A 24512-nucleotide genomic window follows, 5' to 3' on the forward strand; every position below is an offset into this window, starting at 1 on the left:
ACCTGCATGCATGTGGAACACGTACACAAAACGAGTAAAAGGAATCAACTCAAGGCAAATCAAGGTTTTAATGCATTGCAGGGGGACATAAGTGTACCTCTTAAATTCCAGGACAGGAAGCAGCTGGCTATCCAGTGACCCAGTTGGGGGATGGCAGAGTGGCTGGGACTCTGCAGCAGCTCTTAAGTTCCCTCTGGGCATCTGCCTCATTCCTCTGTCTTCTTGGCCTGGCTTTCTTTTTTCTGATACTCAGTTAACAAGAGAGAAGAAAAGGGCCACTGTGGTTTCCCTGTTTCCATATTATGGGTCCATCCACAGGGAGGAAGGACCTAATGCTAGATCCCTGATCTCATGGAGACATGGGGCCCAGGAAAGAAAGGTCCAGAGTTCTTTTAGTTTTATCCATTAATAGTGAGGGACCCAGGGAGATCACAAACAGACATGCTGTGGCCCTTTATCATGACTCCAAAGAGGATGAGGAATACTCAGGATATATGTGGACTTAACAAAGCCAAGGGGTAGCTCTGGATACAGACAGCAGAGAGACTCTACTCACTAAGCCCATTAAAAGACACAGAGACACAGAATGCCATATGAGAATAACAATTTAATTTGCTCAGGATACAACAATGCCTATCTGCCCTTTAGGCCTATACAAGCAAGGGCTTGAGGCTCCCTCTGCAGGAAGATGTTCAGCTAGGAGGACTGAATAACCTGACAGGAGGCTCTGTTCAGAGGTGAGCAGGGGGTTGGGCTGAGTCCTTTCGGCCTTGGCCAGCAATGGGCCGGCCTCGCTCCTCCCAGATAGTGAGCCCATCACAGGAGCAGATCTGCTTGGGATTCTGGAAAAGGCCAGCAGAGCGTGCAATGATGCCACAGGCCAACCTATGGAGGGATGTATTATGGTCAGCATAGGTCTCCTCAGGGTTTCATGTGCCCCACTGGCATATCACCCCCTCCTGCTGGGGGTAGCATAACTCACCTCTTCCCAGAATTCCCTGTGACCTTGGATAAGGGATGGCCTCCCCGGCCCAGGTCATCTTCTCCCTCATCAACAACCAGACTGCGGCCAATCACATCCCACACCTTGGAAGGGAAACAACAGCCTGGTCTCCATAGTCCTTCAAGGAGGGTCCCCACATTCTTCCCACCTTACCTTCAGCTGTTTATCCTCTATCCGGAAGGTAGCTCGGCCACTAGCTTCAGCGTGAACATTGCCCAGATCTCCCCGGTGCTGAAATGAGACCCAATAGGGAAGAGAAAAACTTACAGACTCAGAGATCACCAGACACTCCCTTTCTTAGGAGTGAAATCCTGAGCAGAAAGACACCATGCTGCAAAGAGCCAGCATTCCCAGTCAGACTCAACCTCTCTCCCTACAAGCCTATTGCCAAGCGTGGCTTCCATCGCCAGTCAGCTGACTGCCTGTCCTTCCTAAGTCCAAATGTTCAGGAGCTTGGGGATCCCTAGGCCAACCTCCATTCCCTGAGGCTTAAGGTGGCTACAGTTAACTTTTCTTAACATCACAGTGGCCAGTATTACTTTTCTAACTCCCAGCCTCAAGGAACAAGAGGGGAGAAATATGAGAGAGTGGGCAAAATGATGGCTTTGCCTACTTCTCGCTTAAAGGTTAAGAAAAAAAGAAAAGACCATAGAGCTGGGGAGATGGCTCAATGGAGGTCATGAAAGTGGGGGGTGAGGCAGAGCTGAGGTTCCCAGCACCCAGGTGAAAGCTTAGCACGGAGGTACGTGCCCATAATCACAGTGCTAGGGGTGCAGAGACAGAACCTGGGGGCTCACACTGGTCAGTGAGTCTGGTGAAAACAACAAGCTTCAGTTTTCATGAAGAGACCCTATCTCAAAAACATTAAAATGGAGAGCAATAAAGAAGGATAATTGAAGTCAACCTGTGTGTGTGTGTGTGTGTGTAAGTGCACTTATACACTCCCACTGTAAGACATTCTGCCAGCCATACATTAAGAGCCTACAATACATCAGAGGTCATTAGAGAACAGAGTGAGAAATTGATAGAGTTTTGAGGGGTCAGGACCCAAGTAGTAAGCCTCAGAAACCTACATCTGTACAGATCAAACATTCCCAACATGATTCACGGGCAGACACAAATGCCTGGGCTAGGCTGAGCTGTATCACTGCTGCACAGTGAAGAATGACAATGGCTTCTACAGTCATAGTAGCTCATGCCTTTAGTCCCAGCCCTGAGAGGCACACAGATCTCTATGAATTTGAGGCCAGCCTCGTCTAGAGAGTGACTTCCAGAACAGCCAAGGTTACACAGAGAAACCCTGTCTCAAGAAACAACAAACAAAACAAAACAAACAAATTTGGCTTCAACTTTATTTTGTATCTTGTCTGTAGGCACAGCTGACATAGCTGGCACCTGTTTTTTTGTTGTTGTTGATGATGATGATTTGTTTTGTTTTGTTTTTTGTCACAATTCCCTATGCTAAAGACTTTAATGGTGGAGAGCCAAGGTGGAGATGACGGGGACCTTGCCAACTGTTTCTGGGGTTGAAGAAGGCAGCAGAGTAACTGAAGGCATGATCTTGAAAGGGAATTAAGGAAAGGCAGCCTTTTCAATCCCTCCCTTAAATACACAGCAGGTAGACCTGGAGAGGCCTTCATGTCTGCAGGATGCTGAGCCCAGCCTACACGCTTGGGACCTGGGGAACCAAGAGGAGTTTCAAATAGAGCATGGTATAATGGCTACTCCTGGTTGTCAAAGTGACCATATTTGGAATGAACTACAATCCAGAATTGGATGGCTCACCTGTGAACCAGATCTTGAGACTGGGAGATACAAGTTTCTGACCTGGATCTTGGCATGGAGATCTTGAGGCATAGTGGCTATGAATCCCAGGAGACTAAGGCAAGGAGATCTCAGAGTTCAAGGTTACCATCTTTAATCTGAGCCATACCTTCTGCTGGAGACCCACACAAGGACATTGAAGAAGGAAGATTCACTCTTCTTCACCTGCTTGCCTTGTGGAACTGAGCAACTACTAGATCCTTGGACTTCCATTAACAGCCGATCATTGTTGGGGAGTTGGGCTATAGACTGGGAGTCATCATAACAAATTCCCTTACCATATAGAGACTGCCCATCAGTTCTATGACTCTAGAGAACCCTGACTAATACATAAGTTGGTACCAGGAGTTGTTCTAGAGGAGCAGAAGTATAAGGATGAATCTTTTAAGAATCTGGAGTTGGTCTAATAATTCATAAGTAGGGGTTAGGGATTCAGCTCAGTGGTAGAGCGCTTGCCTAGCAAGCACAAGGCCCTGGGTTCGGTCCCCAGCTCCAAAAAAAAAAAAAAAAAAAAAAAGAAGAAGAAAAAGAAAAAAAATAATTCATCAGCACCTTCAACTACTGAAACCGCTCCAGATATTCTCTCCTGAGAGCTCATAGAATATTGAAGGCCTGTGGTGGAAACTATATTTCAAACTTAGAGGCTACTGCCTTTGATTATCTTGACCCATCAACTTTAACTGGTGATGAATTAGGTGACCTGGTGTACAAAATTTTCTACAAATTTGGGGGGGAAATCAGAAAAATGATTGTGCTGGCTTGTTGCTCTTCGTATGTCTGGAAAAATTGATGAAGGAAAAGAATGAGCTGTATGATAAAATCGAACAGCTCCAGATGCAAGTAAACAATCTAAAGATTCCTAAGTGTGTCCTTGCAGAGAATCTTCTCTCCAGCAGCCACAGAGCTCGAGTTGCAGAAAATCAAACTGAAGCCCTCTTATAAGGTTGGCTGGATTACAATGAAAGTTCTTTCTTGAAGAATTAGCCTCAGAGGGTGTCAGCAGTTGAAGTAAGGGCATTAATTGGCAAAGAATGGGATCCTACAACTTGGGATGGGGATGTATGGGAGGACCCTGTTGAAGCAGAGAAGTTTGAATCTTCAGATTCTCAAGGGTTTAACCCACCTGAGGAAGAAGTACCCTCAGCTCCAACCCTGAAATGCCTTTTTCACACAAGGAAATCAATCCCTCAGTGTTTGATAAACCAGTAGTGACTTTCTCTGAAGAAAATGCCAGACAAGACAATACTGATGTTCCTCAAGGCCCACCAATAGTTTCTTCTAGACCTATAACCAGACTCACGGCAAAGCAGGCCCCTAGAGGGGAGGTAGACAGTGTAGTCCATGAGGAAATGTGTTACACTACTAAGGAGCTTAATGAATTTGCTAATTCATTCAAGCAGAAGTCTGAGGAATATGTGTGGGAATGGATTTTAACTGTGTGGGATAATGGTGGAAGGGACATAGAACTAGATCAGGTTGACTTCATTGATAGGGGCTCTCTGAGTGGAGAGTCTAGGTTTAATATGAAAGCTTGCACAGTGAAAGTGTCAGAAGTTTGTTTGAATGGTTGGCTGAAGCATTTATCAAAAGATGGCCTACTGAAAAGGAGTTGGATATCCCTTGTCTTAGTGTTGACTAAGGGATTTTAAGGCTCAGGGAAACTGCAAAGCTAGAGTGGTTACCTTGTATAAAACCTAATCCTCCACAATGGGAAGGCCCAGAAGCTATGCCCTTCACAGATCCTATAAGACAAAAACTGGTGAGAGGGGCACTAGCACACTTGAAGGGTTCTGTTCTTGCCCTTTTCCTTGTACCAGACCTTAGGGTTGGAGATGCTGCTGCTCAATTGGATGGATTAAATGCAATGGGTTCAATTGGGCCCTGAAGTAACAAGGGCCAGGTGACAGCACTGAATCGCCAGAGACAAGGTGATCGTAGTTATTATAATGGACAGTGCAGGCAAAACAACACTTATAATGACATAGCCCATAATGGCCAGCACAGGAGAGGTGAAATTTACAATGGCATGACTCCTTTGGACCTTTGGTACTGGCTAATCAGTCATGATGTTTCCAGGCATGAAATACATAGGAAGCCTACTGCTTATCTGTATGATCTGTATAAGCAGAAAAATTCTCAAACAAATGAAAGGCTACATTGGATCGTGGCAAAAGGCAATCACAGCCAGTGAATCAGTTTCCAGACATGAGTCAGTTTGCAGACCAAGAACCCCTTGCAAAAAGGGGTGGCCAGGTTCCCCTGAGGAAGAATCTTGATAAGACACCTAAAAGTTTTGCTATTAGCATTTCTCCAGTTCTTCCCTAGAAGAACCTACAGGCTTTTACAAGGGTAACTCTACACTGGGGGAAAGGAAATAATCAGACTTTCCAGGTCTATTAGATACGGGTTCTGAACTGACAGATCCCAAGAGACCCCAAGAAACATCGTGGTCCTCCAGGTAAAGTAGGGGCTTATGGAGGACAGGTGATAATGGAGTTTTGGCTCATGTCCGACTCACAGTAGGACCAGTAGGTCCCCGAACACACCCTGTGGTCATTTCCCCAGTTCCAGAATATATAATTGGGATAGATATACTTAGAAACTGGCAGAATTCTCACATTGGTTCCCTGACCTGTGGAGTGAGGGCTATTATGGTTGGAAAGGCTAAATGGAAGCCTTAGAGTTGCCTTTGCCAAAGAAAATAGTGAATCAAAACCAGTATCGTATACAGTAATTACTGCCACCATCAAGGACTTGAAAGATGCAGGGGTGGTGGTTCCCACCACATCTCCCTTTAACTCTAGCTGGCCAGTGCAGAAGACAGATGGATCATGGAGAATGACAGTTGACTATCCGAAACTAAATCAGGTAGTAACTCCCATTGCAGCTGCTGTTCCAGATGTAGCTTCATTACTTGAGCAAATTAACACATCTCCTGGTACCTGGTATGAAGCTATTGATCCAGCAAATGCCTTCTTCTCAGTACCTGTCCATAAGGACACCAGAAGCACTTGCTTTCAGTTGGCAAGGCCAGCAGTATACCTTTACAGTTTTGCCTCAAGGATATATTAACTCTCCTGCCCTGTGTCATGACTTAGTTAGAAGGGATCTTGATCATCTGTCTCTCCCACAAAATATCACATTGGTGCACTATATTGATGACATTATGATGCTTGGACCAAGTGAGCAGGACGTAGCAAACACTTTGAGCTCATTGGTAACACATATGCATATCAGAGGATGGAAAATAAATCTGACCAAAATTCAAGGTCCATGTCCATCAGTGAAATTCTTAGGAGTGCAGTGGTGTGGGGCATGCAGAGATATTCTAAGGTGAAAGATAAGTTATTGCACCTGGCCCCTCCCACCACCAAGAAAGAAGCGTAGCGTCTAGTGGGTCTATTTGGATTCTGGAGACAGCACAGTCCTCACTTGGGTGTGTTACTCGGGCCCATTTACCAAGTGACTCAGAAAGCTGCTAGCTTTGTGTGGGGCCTGGAACAGGAGAAAGCTCTTCATCAGGTCCAGGCTGCTCTACCACTGGACCACATGATCCAGCTGACCCCATGGTACTTCAGGTGTCGGTGGCAGACAGAGATGCTGTTAGGAGCCTCTGGAGGCCCCTGTAGGTGGCTCACAGAAGAGACCTTTGGGATTTTTGGAGCAAAGCTCTACCATCTTCTGCAGACAACTATTCTCCCTTTGAAAAACAGCTCTTGGCCTGCTATTGGGCCTTAGTGGAAACTGAACATTTGACAATAGGACACCAAGTTACCATGCGACATGAACTGCCCATCATGAGCTGGGTGTTATCAGACCCGCCAAGTCATAAAGTAAGACGTGCACAGCAGCAGTCTATTATCAGTGTTAGTGGTTTATACGTGATCAGGCCTGGGCAGGTCCTGAAGGCACATGCAAGTTACATGAAGAAGTTGCTCTAATGCCTATGGTCTCTACTGCCAAAGCCAACTGCTGCCAAGCATGTGCCTATAGCCTCATGGGGTGTTTCCTGTGATCAGCTGACTGAAGAAGAGTAGGACCTGGTTTACTGATGGCTCTGCACGTTATGCCGGCACCACCCAGACGTGGACAGCTGCAGTCTTACAACCCCTTTCCAGGACAGCCCTGAGAGATACAGGTGAAGGGAAATCTTCACAGTGGGAACAACTTCAGGCAGTACACATGGCATTGCAGTTTGTTTGGAAGAAGAAATGGCCACGTGTACAATTCACTGTGATGTAATGTTCGCTGACTCATGGGTTGTAGCCAATGGATTGGCTGGATGGTCAGGGACCTGGAAAGATCATGACTGGACAATTGGTGAGAAAGGCTTCTGGGGAAGAAGTGTGTGGATAGATCTCTCCAAACGGGCAAAGCATGTGAAGATATTTGTGTCCATGTAAATGCTCAGCAAAGGTGACTTCAGCTGAGGAGGAGTTCAATAATCAAGTAGATAAGATGACCCGTTCTGTGGACAGTCAGCCTCTTCCCCCAGCCATCCCTGTCATTGCTCAATGGGCACATGAACAAAGTAGCCATGGTGGCCGAGATGGAGGTTATGGTTGGGGTCAACAACAGGGACTTCCACTCACCAAGGCTGACCTGGCTACAGCTGCTGCTGAATGGCGATCTGACAACAGCAGAGACCAACACTGAGCCCCAGATGCGTCACCATTCCTCGAGGGCACCAGCCAGCAACCTGGTGGCAGGTTGACTACCTTGAACCACTTCCTCCATGGAAAGGACAATGTTTTGTTCTTACTGGAGTAGATACTTATTCTGGTTATACATTTGCCTTTCCAGCACATAATGCTTCTGCCAGAACCACTATCCATGGACTTATAGAATGCCTCATCCATTGTCATGTTATCCCACACAGTAATGCATCTGACCAAGGAATTCATTTCACAGCCAGAGAAGTACAACAGTGGGCCCACGATCATGGAATCCACTGGTCTTACCATGTTTCCCATCACCCTGAACTGGTCTGATAGAAAGATGGAATGGCCTTTTGAAGACGCAGTTACAGCACCAATTAGGTGGCAGCACATGGATGGCTGGGACAGAGTCCTTCAGAAGGCGGTATATGCTTTGAATCAGCTCTGATATATGGTACAGTTTCTCCCATAGCCAGGAATCAAGGTGTGGAAAAGGGAATAATTCCACTCACTGTCACTCCTTGTTACCCTCTAGGAAAATTTTTTGCTTCCTGTTCCCACAACTCTAGGTTCCACTGGCCTATCTATTTTGGTTCTAGAGGGGGAAGTGCTCCTACCAGGAGCCAAAACAATCATTCCATTGAACTGGAAGTTCAGACTTCCCCCTGGTCATTTTGGGCTTCTAATGCCCTTAAACTAACAGGCTAAGAAAGGAATAGCAGTATTAGGAGGAGTGATAGATCCAGATTACCATGGGGAAATTGGATTGCCTCTACACAATAGAGGTAAGAAGGATTATATCTGGAGTGAAGAAGATCCCTTAGGGCGTCTCTTAGTACCACCATGTCCTGTGATTAAAGTCAATGGGAAACTACAACAGCCTGCTCCAAGCAGGATGACAAAGGAGAGAGACACATCAGGAATGAAGGTATGGGCCACTCCTCCAGGAAAAGAGCCAAGACCTGCTGAGGGCTTGCAGAGGGTGGAGGAAATACAGAGTGGGTAGTGGAGGAAAGTAGTTATAAATACCAGCTGAGGCCACATAACCAAAGACGAGAATTACAAAGTAATTCGAATGCTTCTTCTGCTTTATTTTGCTAAGAACACATTTGTATAGCTATTTATGCTTTCTTCCAATTTCTTTAACATCAATTGGTGTTTAAGTTTTGATACTAAAAGAATGTTCCCAAGGGACATTGCACCATTGTAGATTACAAATGCGTTTGCGATTGTACAAAGAATAGTTATATCATGTTAGGCATATTCCTGACCTTGTTATTGTTTCATATGGATGTGAGATATTATTTGTGTCAAGTTGACAAGGGGTGGATTGTAGTGGCTATTCCTGGTTGTCACTTGACTATGTCTGGAATGAACTACAATCTAGTATTGGAAGGCTCACCTGTGATGATCTTGAGGCTGGGAGATACAAGGTTTTGACCTAAATCTTGGTATGAAGATCTTGAGGCAAAGTGGTTATGAATCCCAGGAGCTTAAGGCAAGGAGATCTCTTGAGTTCAAGGTCACCTGGGACAAAGCAAGTCCCAGGTCCAGGCATGGTGGTACCCACCTGAGACCTATGTAAGAACATTGGAAGAAGGAAGTTTTGCTCTTCAACTGCTTGCTTTGTGGGACTGAGCAACTACTAGAATCTTGGGCTTCCCTTCACACCTGACCATTGTTGGGGAGTTGGGCTATAGACTGGAAGTCTTCATAACAAATTCCCTTACCATATAGAGACTGCCCATCAGTTCTGTGACTCTGAGAACCCTGACTAAGACACATGGCAAGTCTCCTTTATACTTCAGAGGGCTAAAGGAGGTGAGATGGGATGGGATGGGACTATTAGTGGAAATGCAAGAGACAGCCTGGCTTGGATGTCGTTTCCCATGCGACTCCAGTTCCACCTGGATGAAGAACCAACTTGCTAACCCTGTGCCATCCTTCCTACATTCTTGTTCATTCCTTATTTCATCTTTGGAAAAAAATCAAATAATTCTAGAGTCTTATACATGCTAAGTATATGCTCTATAAATAGACTACTTTTTGGTTTATTTACATTTTTAGTGTGTGTGTGTGTGTGTGTGTGTGTGTGTGATGTTCATGTACACACAGACATGAGCACATAGAAATCAGACAACAGTTTACAGGAGACAGTTCTCTCTAATATGTAGGTTGCTGGGGTCAAAGTCAGGTTGTCAGACCTGGCAATAAATACCTTTACCCCCCTGTTTTGCTTTTGGGGGCGGGGAGGGTTTTGTTTTTGTTTTTGTTTTTTTCTTTTAGAGACAAGATCACATATGACCTTAGGCAGCCTTGAATTTGCTATGTAGCCAAGGCTGGCCTTAAACTAATCTTCCTGTCTCAACCTCCCAAATGCTATGACTTCAGGCACGTGTTGCTATAACTAGGACAGTCCTCTTTGGTTTTGTTTCCTTCTGATCCCCTGTCCCAAGTAGGGTCTGTGGGTGAGGACACAAGTCCCAAGGCAGTCTTTTGCCTTTCAGGAACATCTCTGCTCTGTTGTGACCTAGATGGTTTCCTCTGCCAAAGCAACCAACCTACCTCAGCCTCATCCATATGCAGATCTCACCATCACCCTTCAAAACCCAAGGAGGCAGAAAGCCTAGCAAGCGCTCTACCACTGAGCTAAATCCCCAACCCCACTGCTTGTGTTTTAACTTTTTTTTTTTCTTTTCTTTTTTTCAGAGCTGGGAACCGAACCCAGGGCCTTGCACTTGCTAGGCAAGTGCTCTACCACTGAGCTAAATCCCCAACCCCGTGTTTTAACTTTTGAACCTGGTTTTTCATATAAAATACTTGCCCTAAGCACAGACAAGTGCCACAATTAGGTTTTTCCTTTTTGTGGACCTGGACATCCATTGTGTTCAATAAACTTTTTTTGCTTAACTAAGACTGATGGTTTGAGTGGCAATTCCCAGAACCCAACAATAATAAAAAGTTGTCATTTTATGCCCCAATATTAGTGGCATTAAATTCAAAGCAACATCACTTACAAGCATGGCATTGTGCAATGGACCATTCAAAAAGAACATGTCTATCTCACCTCAGAGCAGAGAGGGGGTACTATGACCATTTAAAAAAGACAGAGCTGTTAAAGGCCTAAAAGATTAGTTAAATGCATTGAGAAACATAGGCAGGGGATAGGAACCCCACAGGAAGGCCAACAGAGTCAACTGACCTGGACTCTTGGGAATTCACAGAGACTGAGCTACCAACCAAAGAGCATACACAGGCTGGAACAAGGCCCCTAGCACATATGTAGCAGATATGCAGCCCAGCCTCCATGAGGGTCCCCCAACAACTGGAGCAGAGACTCTCCCAAAAGCTGTAGCCTGACCGTGGTATCCACTCCCCAACAGAGATGCCTTGTCTGGTCTCAATAGGAGAGGGTGTGCCTAATCTGGCAGAAACTTGATGTACCATGGGAGGAGGATTCAGGGAGAGGCAGCACACTCTCAGAGAAGGGAAGGGAGGAGGGGAAGGGACTCTGTGAGGGAAGCACTAGGAGGGGGAAAGTGTTTGGGATATAAATAAATAAATATATAAATAAATAAGCAAACAAACAAACTTAGATTAAAAAAAAAAAAGAAACACTAAGCATTGGGCAGTGGTGGAGCACACCTTTAATCCCAGCACTAAGTAGGCAAGAGGCAAGTAGGTCTCTGAATTTGAGGCCAGTCTGGTCTACAGAGCAAGTTCCAGGATAGCCAGGAATACACAGAAAAACTCTGTCTGGAAAAACCATAAAGGAAAGACAGACACACACACACAGGTAATGAAATATTCAACACCAGCATGTCTTATTTCTGTGTACTTTGTTGGTGGTGGTGCTCTGTTCTATTTTAGAATATTTTCTTTTAAAAATAATTTTGGGACAAGTTTACACTATATATCTCGGTTGGCCTGGAGCTCACTGTGCAGACCATTCAAACTCACAGTGCTCTGCTTTCCTTTGCCTCCCAAATGCTAGGACTGAAGGTGCACCATGATGCTCAGCTCTACAGATTTATCCTTATCTTCTTCACATGTCTGTATCTCTAGATATGCGTGTGTACCCCAGTGTGTATAGGTGCCTGTAGAAACCAGAAGATGGTGTTGGATCCCCTGGATCTGGAACTACAGGCAATGTGAAACACCCAACATGGCTGCTGGGAACTGAATTCATCTCAGAAAGACCAGCAAGCACCCTTAACCACCAAGCCATCTGTCTAGCCCCACAATTCTAGAACATTTTCATACACTTTACTGGTTGAGCACTCCTAAGTAAAAATAAGCGCTTAATAGAGTCTCCGAGTTTGGAACGCATGATCTGGGCCGGCAGATAGGAATGCTCACACTGTACCACGGCTCTACTAGATTGGGACGGTCGAGCTTGTACCATGGTTCCACTGATTTTGTGCCAGGAAGTTGTGGACTGACATCAAGATAGACAGCAAGACACAGTGACTCATGCTTGTCACATTGGCAAGGTAGAGGAAGGAAAACCATAACTTCAAGGCCATCCTTGGTTACCTAACCATTTTGAGGTCAGCCTGAGCTACTTGAGATACTATCTCAAATAAACAAAAAAATGATAGAAAATTAAGACAAACTCTGGAGTCCTGAGAGGATCGAAGAAGGAGTTGTCTTTTCTCTAGGTTTCAGAACCAGAACTCGCCTTAGGGCTTTACTCCAAGTACAGGGAGGGGATGCACTCCCCTGTGAGGGATCTTTTTTTTTTTTTTCCTTTTTCTTTTTTTCGGAGCTGGGGACCAAACCCAGGGCCTTGCGCTTGCTAGGCAAGCGCTCTACCACTGAGCTAAATCCCCAACCCCCCCTGTGAGGGATCTTAAAAGAACACTAAGGAACACAAAATCTCTGAGCAAGAAAGCAATGATCTTGTGATGGCTAATTTTAGTTATCAATTTGATTGAACTGACAAACACCTAGGGTATTTGTAAAGCACACTTATGGATGTGTAAACCATGAGGGCTTTGACATAATCAATGGATTCACCCCTTGATAGATTTATGGTATGTTGGCATTACTGGGAGATGGTGGAGGGTAAGAGGTGGGAGTTTTGTTGGAGGAAATAGATCCATAGGGAAATGTCTTTTAGGGCTGCATTTTGTCTGTCCTCTTCCTGTGACCTTTCTCTCTGTTTTCTGGCTACCATGATGTGAACTGTCCTCTACCACGACCTCTGTGCTCCTCTTTGACCTTCCTACTCAATCAAGTAATTGAATAATTACTAGTACAGATGTACTAGTAATGTAAGACAGAGATCACTAATGTGGCAGAAACTCCCTGAAGACAGGAAAGGAATTCTACGGTGGAAAAACGAAACCTCAGTATTGCTGGAAACGCAGCACAGTGGCAGAGGACTTGCCTAGCATGTGTGCAACCTTAGACTCCGTGCTTAGCACAAGAAAGAAAAAGACTGAGGGAAGAAGAGACAGAGGGGACAAAGAATAAAAGACAGAAAAGAATGGAGCTCCAAGGGTCCCTACCAAGAGTATCTTTGTACATGGAATTTCCCCTGCTAAACTGAGCTTCCTTGGGGCAGGCACTGGGGTGTACACCATTGTATCCCTAGGGCCCTGCTCACAAGACTTACCAGGTAAAATTGGTAAGCTAATCAACAACAGATACAAGGAAAGACCCACATACAGAGCAATCACAGAGCAAGGCCCAAGAACTGCCTGCCTGCCTCTGAGTCCCTGGATTCTCTCTATGCCCAAACCCAGCCCAAACCTACACTTACCCGATCAGTGTCCTGAGGACCCCCATGAGATGCTCCATCAGGGTTAAAATGGTCCCCACAGCTAAGGATGAAAAGTAGCAGATAGGTATCCAAATAATTGTGTCTAGACCCTCTTCTCTGACAGTATACCTCTGTTCTTCATTCATCCATTCACTCATTCATTTATTCAACAAACAGACCTATTCTGTGCCAGAATAAGGGCAAAAAACATAGAAACTAAGCACATGGATTGTGTCTTCTGTGAATTTCTGCTTCAGGAGATGCAGAGGAGTAAACAACCAATCATATTATAGAAGACACCACTAGACACAGGGCCCCTTCCTTCCCTGTATCTCAGATGTTGATTTTACATCCTCTAAGCCTTTCATATGCCACTTAACGTCTATAAGCCTCAGTTTCCTGATCTCTGCACGAGGTCTGTGTATTTGCGCCCCCACGAGAATACTCGTGAAGACAACAGAATGTGAAAGTGTGTAGCTGAAGACACTACCGGGATATTAAGGATGACTTACCTGCTGCAGTCCTTCGTAAGGTCCCCATACTGATGGACATGAAGCCCATGCAGCCCAGGCTCCAGGCCGTCGATGGTTCCCTCAATCAGGCAGAGCTCAGAGGACAGCTGTAGGAAGCGGACCACCCCCTGTATGGTGCCACTGCCCTCCATAATGGCCACTGCTGCTCCCAGATTCTCTGCAAGGCAGGAAATGCTCACTGTCTTTCCATGCCACCCCACCCCAATGGACCAGCCTGTCCAATTAAAGCCATCTGGTTACAAGGTCAGAATAAGTTCATTCCTGTTTTCTGTAAAACTTGGGTTTAACCATGTCTTGACATATTTCCTGGAATTTTTTTTTTTTTTGGTTCTTTTTTTTGGAGCTGGGGATCGAACCCAGGGCCTTGCGCTTCCTAGGCAAGCGCTCTACTGCTGAGCTAAATCCCCAACCCCTATTTCCTGGAATTTAACTTGTTCCCAAACCCTCTACCCTAACCTCCTCCCTGATAAGATAGAATGCTCTGCCAAGTAATTTTGAGATGTTCTGCCAAGTTACCAAACCTCTTGGAACCCCCCTAGCCTTATAGGGTTGTTTTTGTTGTTTGTTTGTTTGTTTGTTTTGTTTTGTTTGGCTATATAAGCCCCACTTTTTCCTATGTTCAATGATATTTTCTTTTCTTTTTTTCCGGAGCTGGGGACCGAACCCAGGGCCTTGCGCTCACTAGGCAAGCGCTCTACCGCTGAGCTAAATCCCCAACCCCCAATGATATTTTCTTAAACCCTGCTTTAAGGGAGATAGCCCTGTCTAACGGGGGCGGGGAGGGGGGGATGCATGGTATGGTGTGTGTGAGCTTGTTTAGTTTGACTAAAAGAATTTGGGTAGTAGCCTTAACTCTTGTTCAGACAGATCAACATCCATTCCTTTCAGTGGCTCAGGAAGAGCAGGGAAGGAATCTCACGTCACTATCATAATTCCCCAAAGCCAATCCAGCCCAGTCCCAAGACTCATGGTTAGATTAATCCCAGTTCTTGCTCCACACCTCCGGTCCCAAAGGCCAAAAGCAAGACTATGAGCAATCACTCACTTAGTTGGCTGCTGCCCATGCCCTTGAGTACAGCCTGCCTCCCTGTGCTTTCCAGGAGCGCTTGCACCTCCTGGCTGGGCAAAGTGGTCTGCACCAACACCATCTGGTTCTCCAACTGAACTTCCACATTCTGGACACCTGGCAGAGAGAGGGGGAGCGGTCAGTAGAGGGCCAGCACCACATGTTGGTAGCACAGGGCTTTCCTAGCCCCAATGCTACAAAGCTTCATATGACCAGAGATAAACCTGGAAGCGTCCTTCTAGTATTAAGAACTTGGGTGTGGTATTTTTGTGAGTCGTGGGGGGTGGGGGATGGAACTCAAAGCCTCTCACGTACTAGGCAAGTGCTCTATCACTGATATCACTGAGCTGCACTCCCACTCCTTTTTTTTTTTTTTTTTTTGAGTTCTTATTACAGGTCAGATGCTATCTTACTTTTTGGTTTATTGAGACAGGGTATCACTCTGTAGTCCAAGCTGGTCTGAAATTCAATATTTATCCCAGGTCAGCTTTGAAACTTGAGGCGAATTCTTCTGCTTCAGTTTCTAAATTCTAGGATTACAGGTATGTACTAGCACCCCAGACTTTTGGAACATGGAATACTCGTCTTTAAAAAAAATTTTTTTTATAAAAGTGGGCTAACCTGGAACCTACCTAAAGGTGGAAGAAGAGAACAGACTCCACAAAGTTGTCCTCTGCCCTCCACATACATGCTGTGGCATGTGTGTCCCCAACGCAGTTAGTAAGTAAAGAAATTTTGAACCTTTTTTTTTTTCTTTTTTTTTTTTCGGAGCTGGGGACCGAACCCAGGGCCTTGCGGTTGCTAGGCAAGCGCTCTACCACTGAGCTAAATCCCCAACCCAAGTAAAGAAATTTTAAGAGTGGGCTGGCTATATTAGCATTATCCAAGACAGCCAACGGGTGGACACTAACCAGGTGTCCATCACTGCATGACAAGATGTGAAGCACAAACACATACTGTGGCCCCAATGAGGGAACCATTCTGCTACGTGACAGCAGCAGAAATGGCTGCATAGATCATATAATATCACTTGTATGCAATGTCCAAGACAGGCCAATGTGTAGACAGGAAGTGGAATAGAGGGTAGAGTGGAGGAACAGGAAAGTGATAGATGATAGGGGATTTCTTTATAAGGTAATGAATATATAATAGAGGAGATGGCTGGGCAGCCCAGGGAATGAATTAAGTGAACCATACACTTCAGATTGGTGACTTTTATAGCATATGAGCTTTGGCACAATAAAGCTATTACTCACATTGAGGAGGACCATGGCTCCCATCCTAAGAGCTGACACTGAGCATGCACCATAGACTAAGCTCTCTTTTTTTCTTTAAGATTTATTGATTATGTGGATGCGTGCTTTGACTACTTATGTGTATGCATTCCATGCAGTGGCTGCAGTGGCCCTAACAGGATGGTCCATCCTGTCTTAGTTAGGGTTCCCCTGGACCACTGTGAGTTGCCATGTGGTGGGTGCTAGAAACTGAAGCCAGGTCTTCTGCAAGAGCAGCCAGTGTTCTTTATCGATGAGCCATCTCACAGCCCATTGAGTCCTCTTTGGTGTGCTTTATCTGGATTGTTCCATTTCATGTTCAGGATAACCCGAGAATTTATCTCTTTTACAGATAAGGACATCAAAGTGCAGAGCAATGAAGCAATGTATTGAAAGTATATAGATTGCAGAACTGAAATTCAGGCACCCCTAGTTACAGCGCAAAAACAATTACCCCAAGCTTTTTACTCATGGTATGAAGACCTAGCCCATGCTTCCTGGGGCTCCCCAACACCACACACACACACACACACACACACACACACACACACACACACATCTACTGCGCTCGCACTAGAGCTGAGCACTCGCTCTGTTCTGATTACACTCCGTTACTTCCCTCACTAGGCTGTCAACTCAGTGAAGACTGGAACGATATGTGGTCCACAGAGATCAAATTTAAAGTAAGTGTGTATCTTAGAACTCCTAGAACCCTGTTACTGCTGTGCACAGACACCACGACCAAGGCAAGTCTTCTAAGGGCAACATTGAATTGGGGCTGGCTTACAGGTTCAGAGGTTCAGTCCATTGTCATCAAGGCGGGAGCGTGGCAGCCTCCAGGCAGGCACGGTGCAGGAGGAGCTGGGAGTTCTACACCTTCATCTGAAGGCTGCTAACAGAATCCTGGCTTCCAGGCAGCTAGGGTGAGGGTCTTAAAGCCCACACCCACAGTGACACACCTGCTCCAACAAGGCCACACCTCCAAATGGGGCTGGGCCAAGCATATACAAACCATCACAGTGTATCAGCTAAAAGTGCCAATAGGGGGGCTGGGGATTTAGCTCAGCGGTAGAGCGCTTACCTAGCAAGCGCAAGGCCCTGGGTTCGGTCCCCAGCTCCGAAAAAAAAAGAAAAAAAAAAAGTGCCAATAGGGTCCTATTACCCTTGAAATCCCTGAAGTCACCTCAGGGTATGTAATCCTACGAGATAATTCTTGCATTCTTATGGAGAAGTTTTTGCATAACTAATGCCATATTATTCTGAATTATGACTTTTAATAAATCTTTTTAATCTTTTTAATTTTATGAATGTGAGCGTTTTGCCTGCACATATGTCTGTGCACCACATATGCCTAGTGCCTGTGGAGACTAGAAGAAAGCAGGACATCCCTTAGAACTGGAGTTACAGTCAGTTGAGAGCCAGAATGCTAGAAATAGAACCTGAGTCCTTTGGAAGAGCAGCCAGTGCTCATAACTCTTGAGCCATCTCTCTAGCACTTTGGCTTATTTTAGTTTTAATTATGTTTTTATGTCTATGTTGGGGGTGGGGTGTGCAAGTGCAGGTGCCTGTAGAGTCCATAAGAGGGCCTCGAATCCCCTGAAAGTAAAGTGACAAGTAACTGAGAGCCACCTGACATGGATCTGGAGACCACACAGGCTCTCCGCAAGAGGCGTAGCATCTGAACCACTGAACCATCGGGCTGTAGCTGAGGAGCCACACACACCCTTTCATGAAACATGGTCTCAATTTGCAATTCGAGTTGGCCTTGAATTCACACTCTTTCAATCTCAGCCTCTACAGTGCTAGGACTATAAGCCCATGACACTGAAGGGACGTAGTGCTGAAGCCAGGTTTGCTTAAACTGTGTTTTGGAAAGGTAAGTGAAGAGCTAATGGAGTTGGAGCCATTCCACTGAAAAGTAACATATTCCAATGTTTTTCCAAGAAGCATTCTTGCTGGGGAAGACAGACAGGTGGGACTTTGGTTGGACACAGAGCAATTTCAAGGCATCTGTGGGCTTTTTATTCACCAAAAAGAGACTGCATATAACCATGTTTTCTGGCCTCAGTAAGTGAAATCTGCTTGGCTTTCTCCTAGCTGAGCAGGAGAGTTTCAGTTTACAGAATACACTGAGGGAGAACGTTGCCCAAGACCTTGGGAAAGAGAGCTTTACTCTCTTCCTAAAAGTCATGGGAGGTGATCATCCCTGAAGCCCTTCACATGTGCCCTACAGTAACTGCCCTTCTGTTTCCTCTCCACTGAGCCCTCACTAAAGGCTGGATTGGCTATACTCCAAGATCCACCTGCCAAACAGACCTACCACACCACTGGAAGCCCCACCTCCTTCTGTTTCAGAGTGAGGTCGGGAATCCTTTTTTTTTTTTTTTTTAAGATTTATTTCTTATATATAAGTACACTGTAGTTGTCTTCAGACACACCAGAAGAGGGCATCAGATCTCATTACAGAGGGTTGTAAGCCACCATGTGGGTGCTGGGACTTGAACTCAGGACCTCTGGAAGAACAATCAGTGCTCTTAACCAACTGAGTCAATTCTAAAGGGGATAGTCACAAGAAACATTCTGCTCTGGCCCTTCCACATCCAGAGCACAGAATCAGCTCCTCCTGGGAGATCTTGGGTCTAGGAATCCATGCTATGCCCAGGCCAGACCATCAGTAAACCTTATCTGCTGTGTGTGCAAAACACATTCAGGCCTCAGCACTTCTCTTAGACACCTCACATCTCCTTAGCCTGCTCATGAACCCTATCTATGGATTTCCTATTTTTGACTCTTCCTAATGCTGTGATCCTTTAATACAGTGCCCCCATGTTGTGGTGATTCCCCAACCAAAAAATTATTTTTGGTTGCCACTTCCTAACTGCAATTGTTACCATAATGAATCATATGAATCTGTGTTTTACAATGGTCTTTGACCGATGTAGGTTGAGAACCACTGTTTTAGTAGCTTTCCACATAGAAGCCAAGGTGCCCCCCCCCCGGTGTATAAATGTGTGTAGTATGCATGCGTGTATGCATGCATGTACCTGAGTGTGAGGGCACATACTTGTGCAGGTGCATGTGGTGGCCATCTGTCTTCCTTAATTGCTCTCTACCTTTTATGTGGAGACAAGTTCTGTCACTTGCACCCAGAGTTCACTGATTTGGCTTGTCGAGCTAGCCAGCTTGCCCTGGGATCCCTGTCTATCTGCTGAAGCCTGGGACCATAGGTGGACTACCACACCAGTGTGGCATTGACGCAGGTGCTGGGAATCTGACCTCGATTCTCACACTGATGCAGCTATCACTTTTACTGACTCAGCCATCTTCCTGGCCCCAGGCACACACATGGTACACATGCAAGCAAACACCCGTACATACAAAAAAAAGATTTTAAAAATAAACCTTAAAAAAAAATTCATCCCGGAGTTGGGGATTTAGCTCAGTGGTAGAGCGCTTGCCTAGGAAGCGCAAGGCCCTGAGTTCGGTCCCCAGCTCCGAAAAAAAGAACCAAAAAAAAAAAAAAATCATCCCAAGTCAGGCAGGTGAACTGCTCAGGTTTTGTTTGTGTGTGTGTGTGTGTGTGTGTGTGTGTGCGCGTGCGCGCACGCTATTTTTTTTAAAAGATTTGTTTGTTTGTTCAATGTATGTGAGTACATACACACCAGAAGAGGGCATCAGATCCCATTACAGATGGTTGTGAGCCACCATGTGGTTGCTGGGAATTGAACTCAGGACCTCTGGAAGAGCAGCCAGTGCTCTTAACCACTGAGTCATCTCTCCAGCCCTGGGTGAACTATTCTCGCTACACAACTGACAACTGGAAGCAGAGATCCAACTCTGAAGTTGTTCTTGACCTCCACCTGCACAACCCCCTCCCCAAAGCATATCATAAACACACTCTCTAATAATAAATCCAGGTTGGGTATAGTGGCACACACCTTTCATCTCAGCACTCGGGCGTAAAAGTAAGCAGGTGTCTGTGAACTGGAGGCCAGCCTGGTCTACACATTAGTTCCAGGAAAGCCAGGGCTATGTAGAGAAAGTTTATCTCAAAATAAAACAAAACAAAACAATCAGTTTCCCCAATCTCCTTCCTACAACACACCTTTGCCTGTAGCTTTTCTCCCCTTTCCTCTGAAATGGAGTGGGCTTTCACCACAGGCCCAAAACTTGTATCAACTAATTCACCCCTGGTGACAACAACTGGGTTATGAACACTGTTCAAACACTGCAGAAACAGAAGCATAGAAAATAAACATAGGGTTGGGGATTTAGCTCAGTGGTAGAGCGCTTGCCTAGCAAGTGCAAGGCCCTGGGTTCAGTCCCCAGCTCCGAAAAAAAAAGAAAAAAGAAAAGAAAATAAACATGAAGTCATTGTCCAAGTGTGTGGCAAAGAGGGCATCTGACTGTAAACAGATCGAACTCCAAAGTGCACCTGTCTCACAGTTACACACCTGATCCTCCTCCGACCAGTGTCCTGGCTTCAGACTCTTACCTCCTTCCTTCCCATTGCCACGATGGCATCCCAGGGACGTGTTCTATGAATGCCCCTTTGGTAAAGCTTCTGTGATCTTTACCTAAGCACAGGGGTAAATATTTTTCCTCAGAAGCCCCCAGTGTCTAATCTATACAGGCTGAAAAGTTGAATTAACATTCAGCAGAAACAAAAAAAGCCAGTTTCCAGTGTCAGGGAAATGACTCTGCTTTTCATATCTTTCCTCTTTTGATAGGTCTCCTGCAGACCCCCCTGGCTTAAGCTCACTGAACTGGGCCAGGGATGCTGTTTGCTTTCTCAGAACTGTGCTGTTTCCCAAGCAAGAACTCAAGTGTCCCCCCCAAGAACGCCCTTCGTAGGAGGTGCTTTATATACTCTGGCTAGTTCCATGATGCTCAGCGGCTGGACAGGCTGTGTCTGAAGACAGCTCTGTCCACAGAAGCTTGAAGCCTGCACTCTAGGCTCTGCCCCCACATCCCTGGGACTTTGAGAAACTTCCTTTCATTCTTTATGCATCTGTGCAACGGGAAGACTGCTAAACACAAACCCCTGGGCTGATCCCAGAAAGATTTATTCTGCTCTTACCCGCCGCCCCTTTCAGGGTCTTGTGCACAGCGTCCACGCAGCTCTGACAACTCATCTGTACTGTAAACTCCAACTGTGAGAGAAGCAAGGCCGAAGAACATGTCAGGCATGATCCCAATTCTCCACCTCCCCTATGTCTCGAAGCACACATTGCATATGATTTCTCTTCAAATTCCTTCTTAACTATCTCATGAGCATTCCAGGATAGTGGTCTCACCCTCCCACACTCCCATTATGAGGGGCATCGCTACCCTAACCCCGGAATTTCACCTCCCCAGAAGCCTGCTCTTTCCTGGCTTCCCAAGATAACGATCACCCCAAGGGTTAAGTTACGCGAGGCTCCACATGAAGCTTTCACTCACCGCACACATAGTTCCACCGTCCCCCGACTTCGAAGCCATCCTGGCTGCAGTCACCCGCTTGGGCCACACAACCGGTAGGGTCCAGAGACCAACGCAACTCAGCTTTGTGGGATGGGCGGAGCCTCGGGGGCCGCCTTTGCTCCACCTCCTTGGCGCGTGCGCTCGCTGGGGCCCAGATCTAAGCCGTCCGGTAGCGGCTACCGACCGCGCAGGCGCATTGATGCCGTCGCTCTAGTTCCCTTAGTAACCATTTGGCGTCCTCTACCAGCTCAGTGGGAACTACCTAGTAAAGATGGAACCACAGAATCAGGAACCTGACCTCAAGCCGATTTACCACCAGTTGCTGAGTCCGCTGTCGATCTTCCCCAGGAAGGCGACGCCTCCCGAGCCTCCGAAACGCAGCTCTCCAGATGTCTCGGCTTTGCAATCCATCCCGCTTGCAAAGCTGAAAGTGGGGCCGCTGTGCCGCCAGGTGTCCAAGCGGCTAGCAAACAGCGGGAGGGCGGCGCGGGTAACTACCGAGGACCGACTTTGTCTCACCGAGGTTATCCTAGAGGAGCTGAAGTGCAACTGGCGGGAACCTCCAATAGAACCCATTCTGAACTATGAAAACAACCAGAAGCTGCGGAAGCGGCTGGAGTCCTATGTGCTGATCTGCAGTGAGCAGCTCTTCATACGCTACCTGCACCTGCTGGTGACTCTGCCGACCTCTAGAAGGGTCTTCACTGAGTCAGCCACCCTCAGCCGGTTGGCGGTCAACCTTGCCAGGGATTGCACAATCTTCCTCACCAGTCCCGATGTCTATCGCTGCCTGCTGGCTGATTTTCAGACCCTGCTGAATTTAAAGCGCACCCAGGGAGACATATTCAAGTTGCGTCCCCCTGCCAGTCCCCCTGGAACTTTCAAGCTCTGTCCAATCCCTTGGCCTCACAGCACTGGCTTAGACCAAGTGCCATGCACTAGCCTCAACCTGAACTACCTTGTTCAACTCAGCCGCCCATATGATTTCCCCAGTGAGCCCGAACCTGATCCAATGCAAGAGTTGAGATCCATCCCCCAGCTGAAGAGTAGACAGCAGCTCCTCTGGGTGCCCTTCATGATAAAAGAAAAAGAAATTGAAGGGAGATCCTCACAGATGGTACCACTGCCTAGCCATTCTCCTCCCAGCAGTGAGATTCCCCCCTTCCCCACCTCACCAGTCCAGCCCTGGCTCCAAAGGGGCCAGTCCATGCCCTGTCTTTGTGAGGGGTGGAGTCTGGCAGATGAGTTGGGCCTTCTTCCTCTCTCCCCTCATCCCCTCACCCCACTGATCTTGGCTTCAGAGAGTAAACCACTGCCATTCCGGGACATAGTGGCTGAGGATCTGAAGCAAAAGATGAAGATCATGACAATGGAGTGGAGTCGATACTCACTGCTGGACTCCGGCCTGCCCCCTCTGGTCAGGGTCCTCACCCGGCGCCTATCTGCCCAGCAGCACATAGAGGAACTGCAGCAAATGCTGAAGAACCTGCAGGAGGAAGAAGCCTCTGGAAAGTGGGATCTCCTACCCCCAAGAGTCACTCCACTCCAGCCACAGCCAGTCACTGTTACTTTGAAGGTACAGGATCAAGTCGTAGTCCAGGTAGCTACTGTGCAACTCTCTGAAAGATACTTTTCTGACTCTTTCCACCTCGAGGGGGCCGGACTCCTCTACAACCATCTGACTGGGGAACTGGATGGTAAGGCCATCAAAGAAATGGACGCTGATCGTCTTATTGGGAACACCACCAAAGAGATATACAAGGAATTGATAAGCCGAGTCTCTACTGGTCACTTCTCTTTTGAAGACGCATCCCAAATTGAGCCATCAGCAGATAAAGATTGGTCCTCCTACTTGGCCTCATCTCTTCTACACCAAGATAAACATATGTCATTCATCAACCAAAATCTGGTTGGGTTTTACTCCAGAAGAGCAAGCGCTCAGCAGCTGTTCTCTGAAAAGACGCCTTCTCTCACACTACTCCAAAGGCACAAAAGCTGGGACAAGCGACTGAACAAGGGTGCATGGATAAACTGGATGAAACCCTCTGTGTCTGCAGATGACTACTTCAAGTACCTCGCCAGTCAGGAGTCAGATTTCCTCCATGTCATCTTCCAAATGTATGAAGAGGAGGCTCCTGTGGAGATACCAACCCCCGTCAAAGAGTCCCTAGATATTCAGCAACCCCCTCCCCTGATACAATATGAAGAAGACCTAGAGTTTGTGCCAGGAATGTGGGACTGGAACTCAGTGATAGAGGACAGCTCAAGACTTGGGAAAGCCCACTTCCTAAGCTTGCAGCAGCGTCTAGAACAACTGTGGGTCATGCTGGAAGTGCCTGAACAGAGTCGGTTAGACATGGTCATCAAGTACAGCTCTAATGCACGCCTGCAGCAACTACCAGCATTGATCAGGGCTTGGGAGCGGGTCCTGAAGCCCATTCAGAAGCGGGAGTTGTTGCTAGGGAGACTGGAGTGGTTTGAGCGACAAGCCTCCGACCCCAATCGCTTCTACCAAAAGCCCGATTTGTTGCTGAATCGATTCCTGGAGGAGAATCGGTTCCGTAGCTATATCCAAAAGAAGCTCAGTCAAGTGGAATCTTGTTTGATTCCCTTGCTGGAAAAGATAGAGTCAGTCTTTGGTGAGCCAGTGACCTTCAAGGGACGGAGCTATCTGGAGAAGATGAAGCAGGACAAAGTGGAGATGCTCTACTGGCTCCAGCAGCAGCGGCGGATTCGCAATCTGATCCGGACCCAGAAAACCATCCGCCAATCATCCATGTCCACAAGGAACAACAGCCAGGCTTTGATGGCCCCTGAGAACACTCCCATTACTCATTAAGGGAGCCAAGTGACCTCAAACCCTTCCTCACCCCCACATAGATCTCACAATGCCTTTGGGAGAAATATAGATTATCTTCAAAAGA

At 46.6% G+C, this 24512-nt stretch overlaps 2 protein-coding genes across 3 annotated transcripts; one reads left to right on the forward strand and one right to left on the reverse strand.

Moving 5' to 3' along the window:
- Positions 1 to 588: 588 nt before the first annotated feature.
- Positions 589 to 21751, reverse strand: Ccs (copper chaperone for superoxide dismutase). Of its 2 annotated transcripts, NM_053425.1 has the most exon segments (8): positions 589 to 885; positions 983 to 1086; positions 1157 to 1234; positions 13253 to 13313; positions 13765 to 13942; positions 14831 to 14968; positions 21206 to 21278; positions 21568 to 21657. In NM_053425.1, coding segments are annotated over 8 exon segments (825 nt in total). In that variant the 5' UTR covers positions 21607 to 21657; the 3' UTR covers positions 589 to 731.
- A 64-nt stretch (positions 21752 to 21815) lies between these two features.
- Positions 21816 to 24512, forward strand: Ccdc87 (coiled-coil domain containing 87). The gene has a single exon (NM_001109527.2). The coding sequence runs from the start codon at positions 21860 to 21862 to the stop codon at positions 24425 to 24427; it is 2568 nt and encodes an 855-aa protein (NP_001102997.1). The 5' UTR covers positions 21816 to 21859; the 3' UTR covers positions 24428 to 24512.

This window comes from Rattus norvegicus, chromosome 1 (assembly GCF_036323735.1).
Source record: "Rattus norvegicus strain BN/NHsdMcwi chromosome 1, GRCr8, whole genome shotgun sequence".
Classification (NCBI taxonomy): Eukaryota; Metazoa; Chordata; class Mammalia; order Rodentia; family Muridae; genus Rattus; species Rattus norvegicus.

Excerpts from the sequence above, each read along its gene's own strand:
- Ccs (XM_039092800.2), bottom strand. The coding sequence starts at position 21,606 with ATGGCTTCGAAGTCGGGGGACGGTGGAACTATGTGTGCG. Across the intron at positions 21,279-21,567 it reads ACGGTGGAACTATGTGTGCG|TTGGAGTTTACAGTACAGAT; the intron begins GTGAGTGAAAGC and ends CTTCTCTCACAG. Across the intron at positions 14,969-21,205 it reads GACCCTGAAAGGGGCGGCGG|GTGTCCAGAATGTGGAAGTT; the intron begins GTAAGAGCAGAA and ends TCTCTCTGCCAG.
- Ccdc87 (NM_001109527.2), top strand. The coding sequence starts at position 21,860 with ATGGAACCACAGAATCAGGAACCTGACCTCAAGCCGATTTACCACCAG.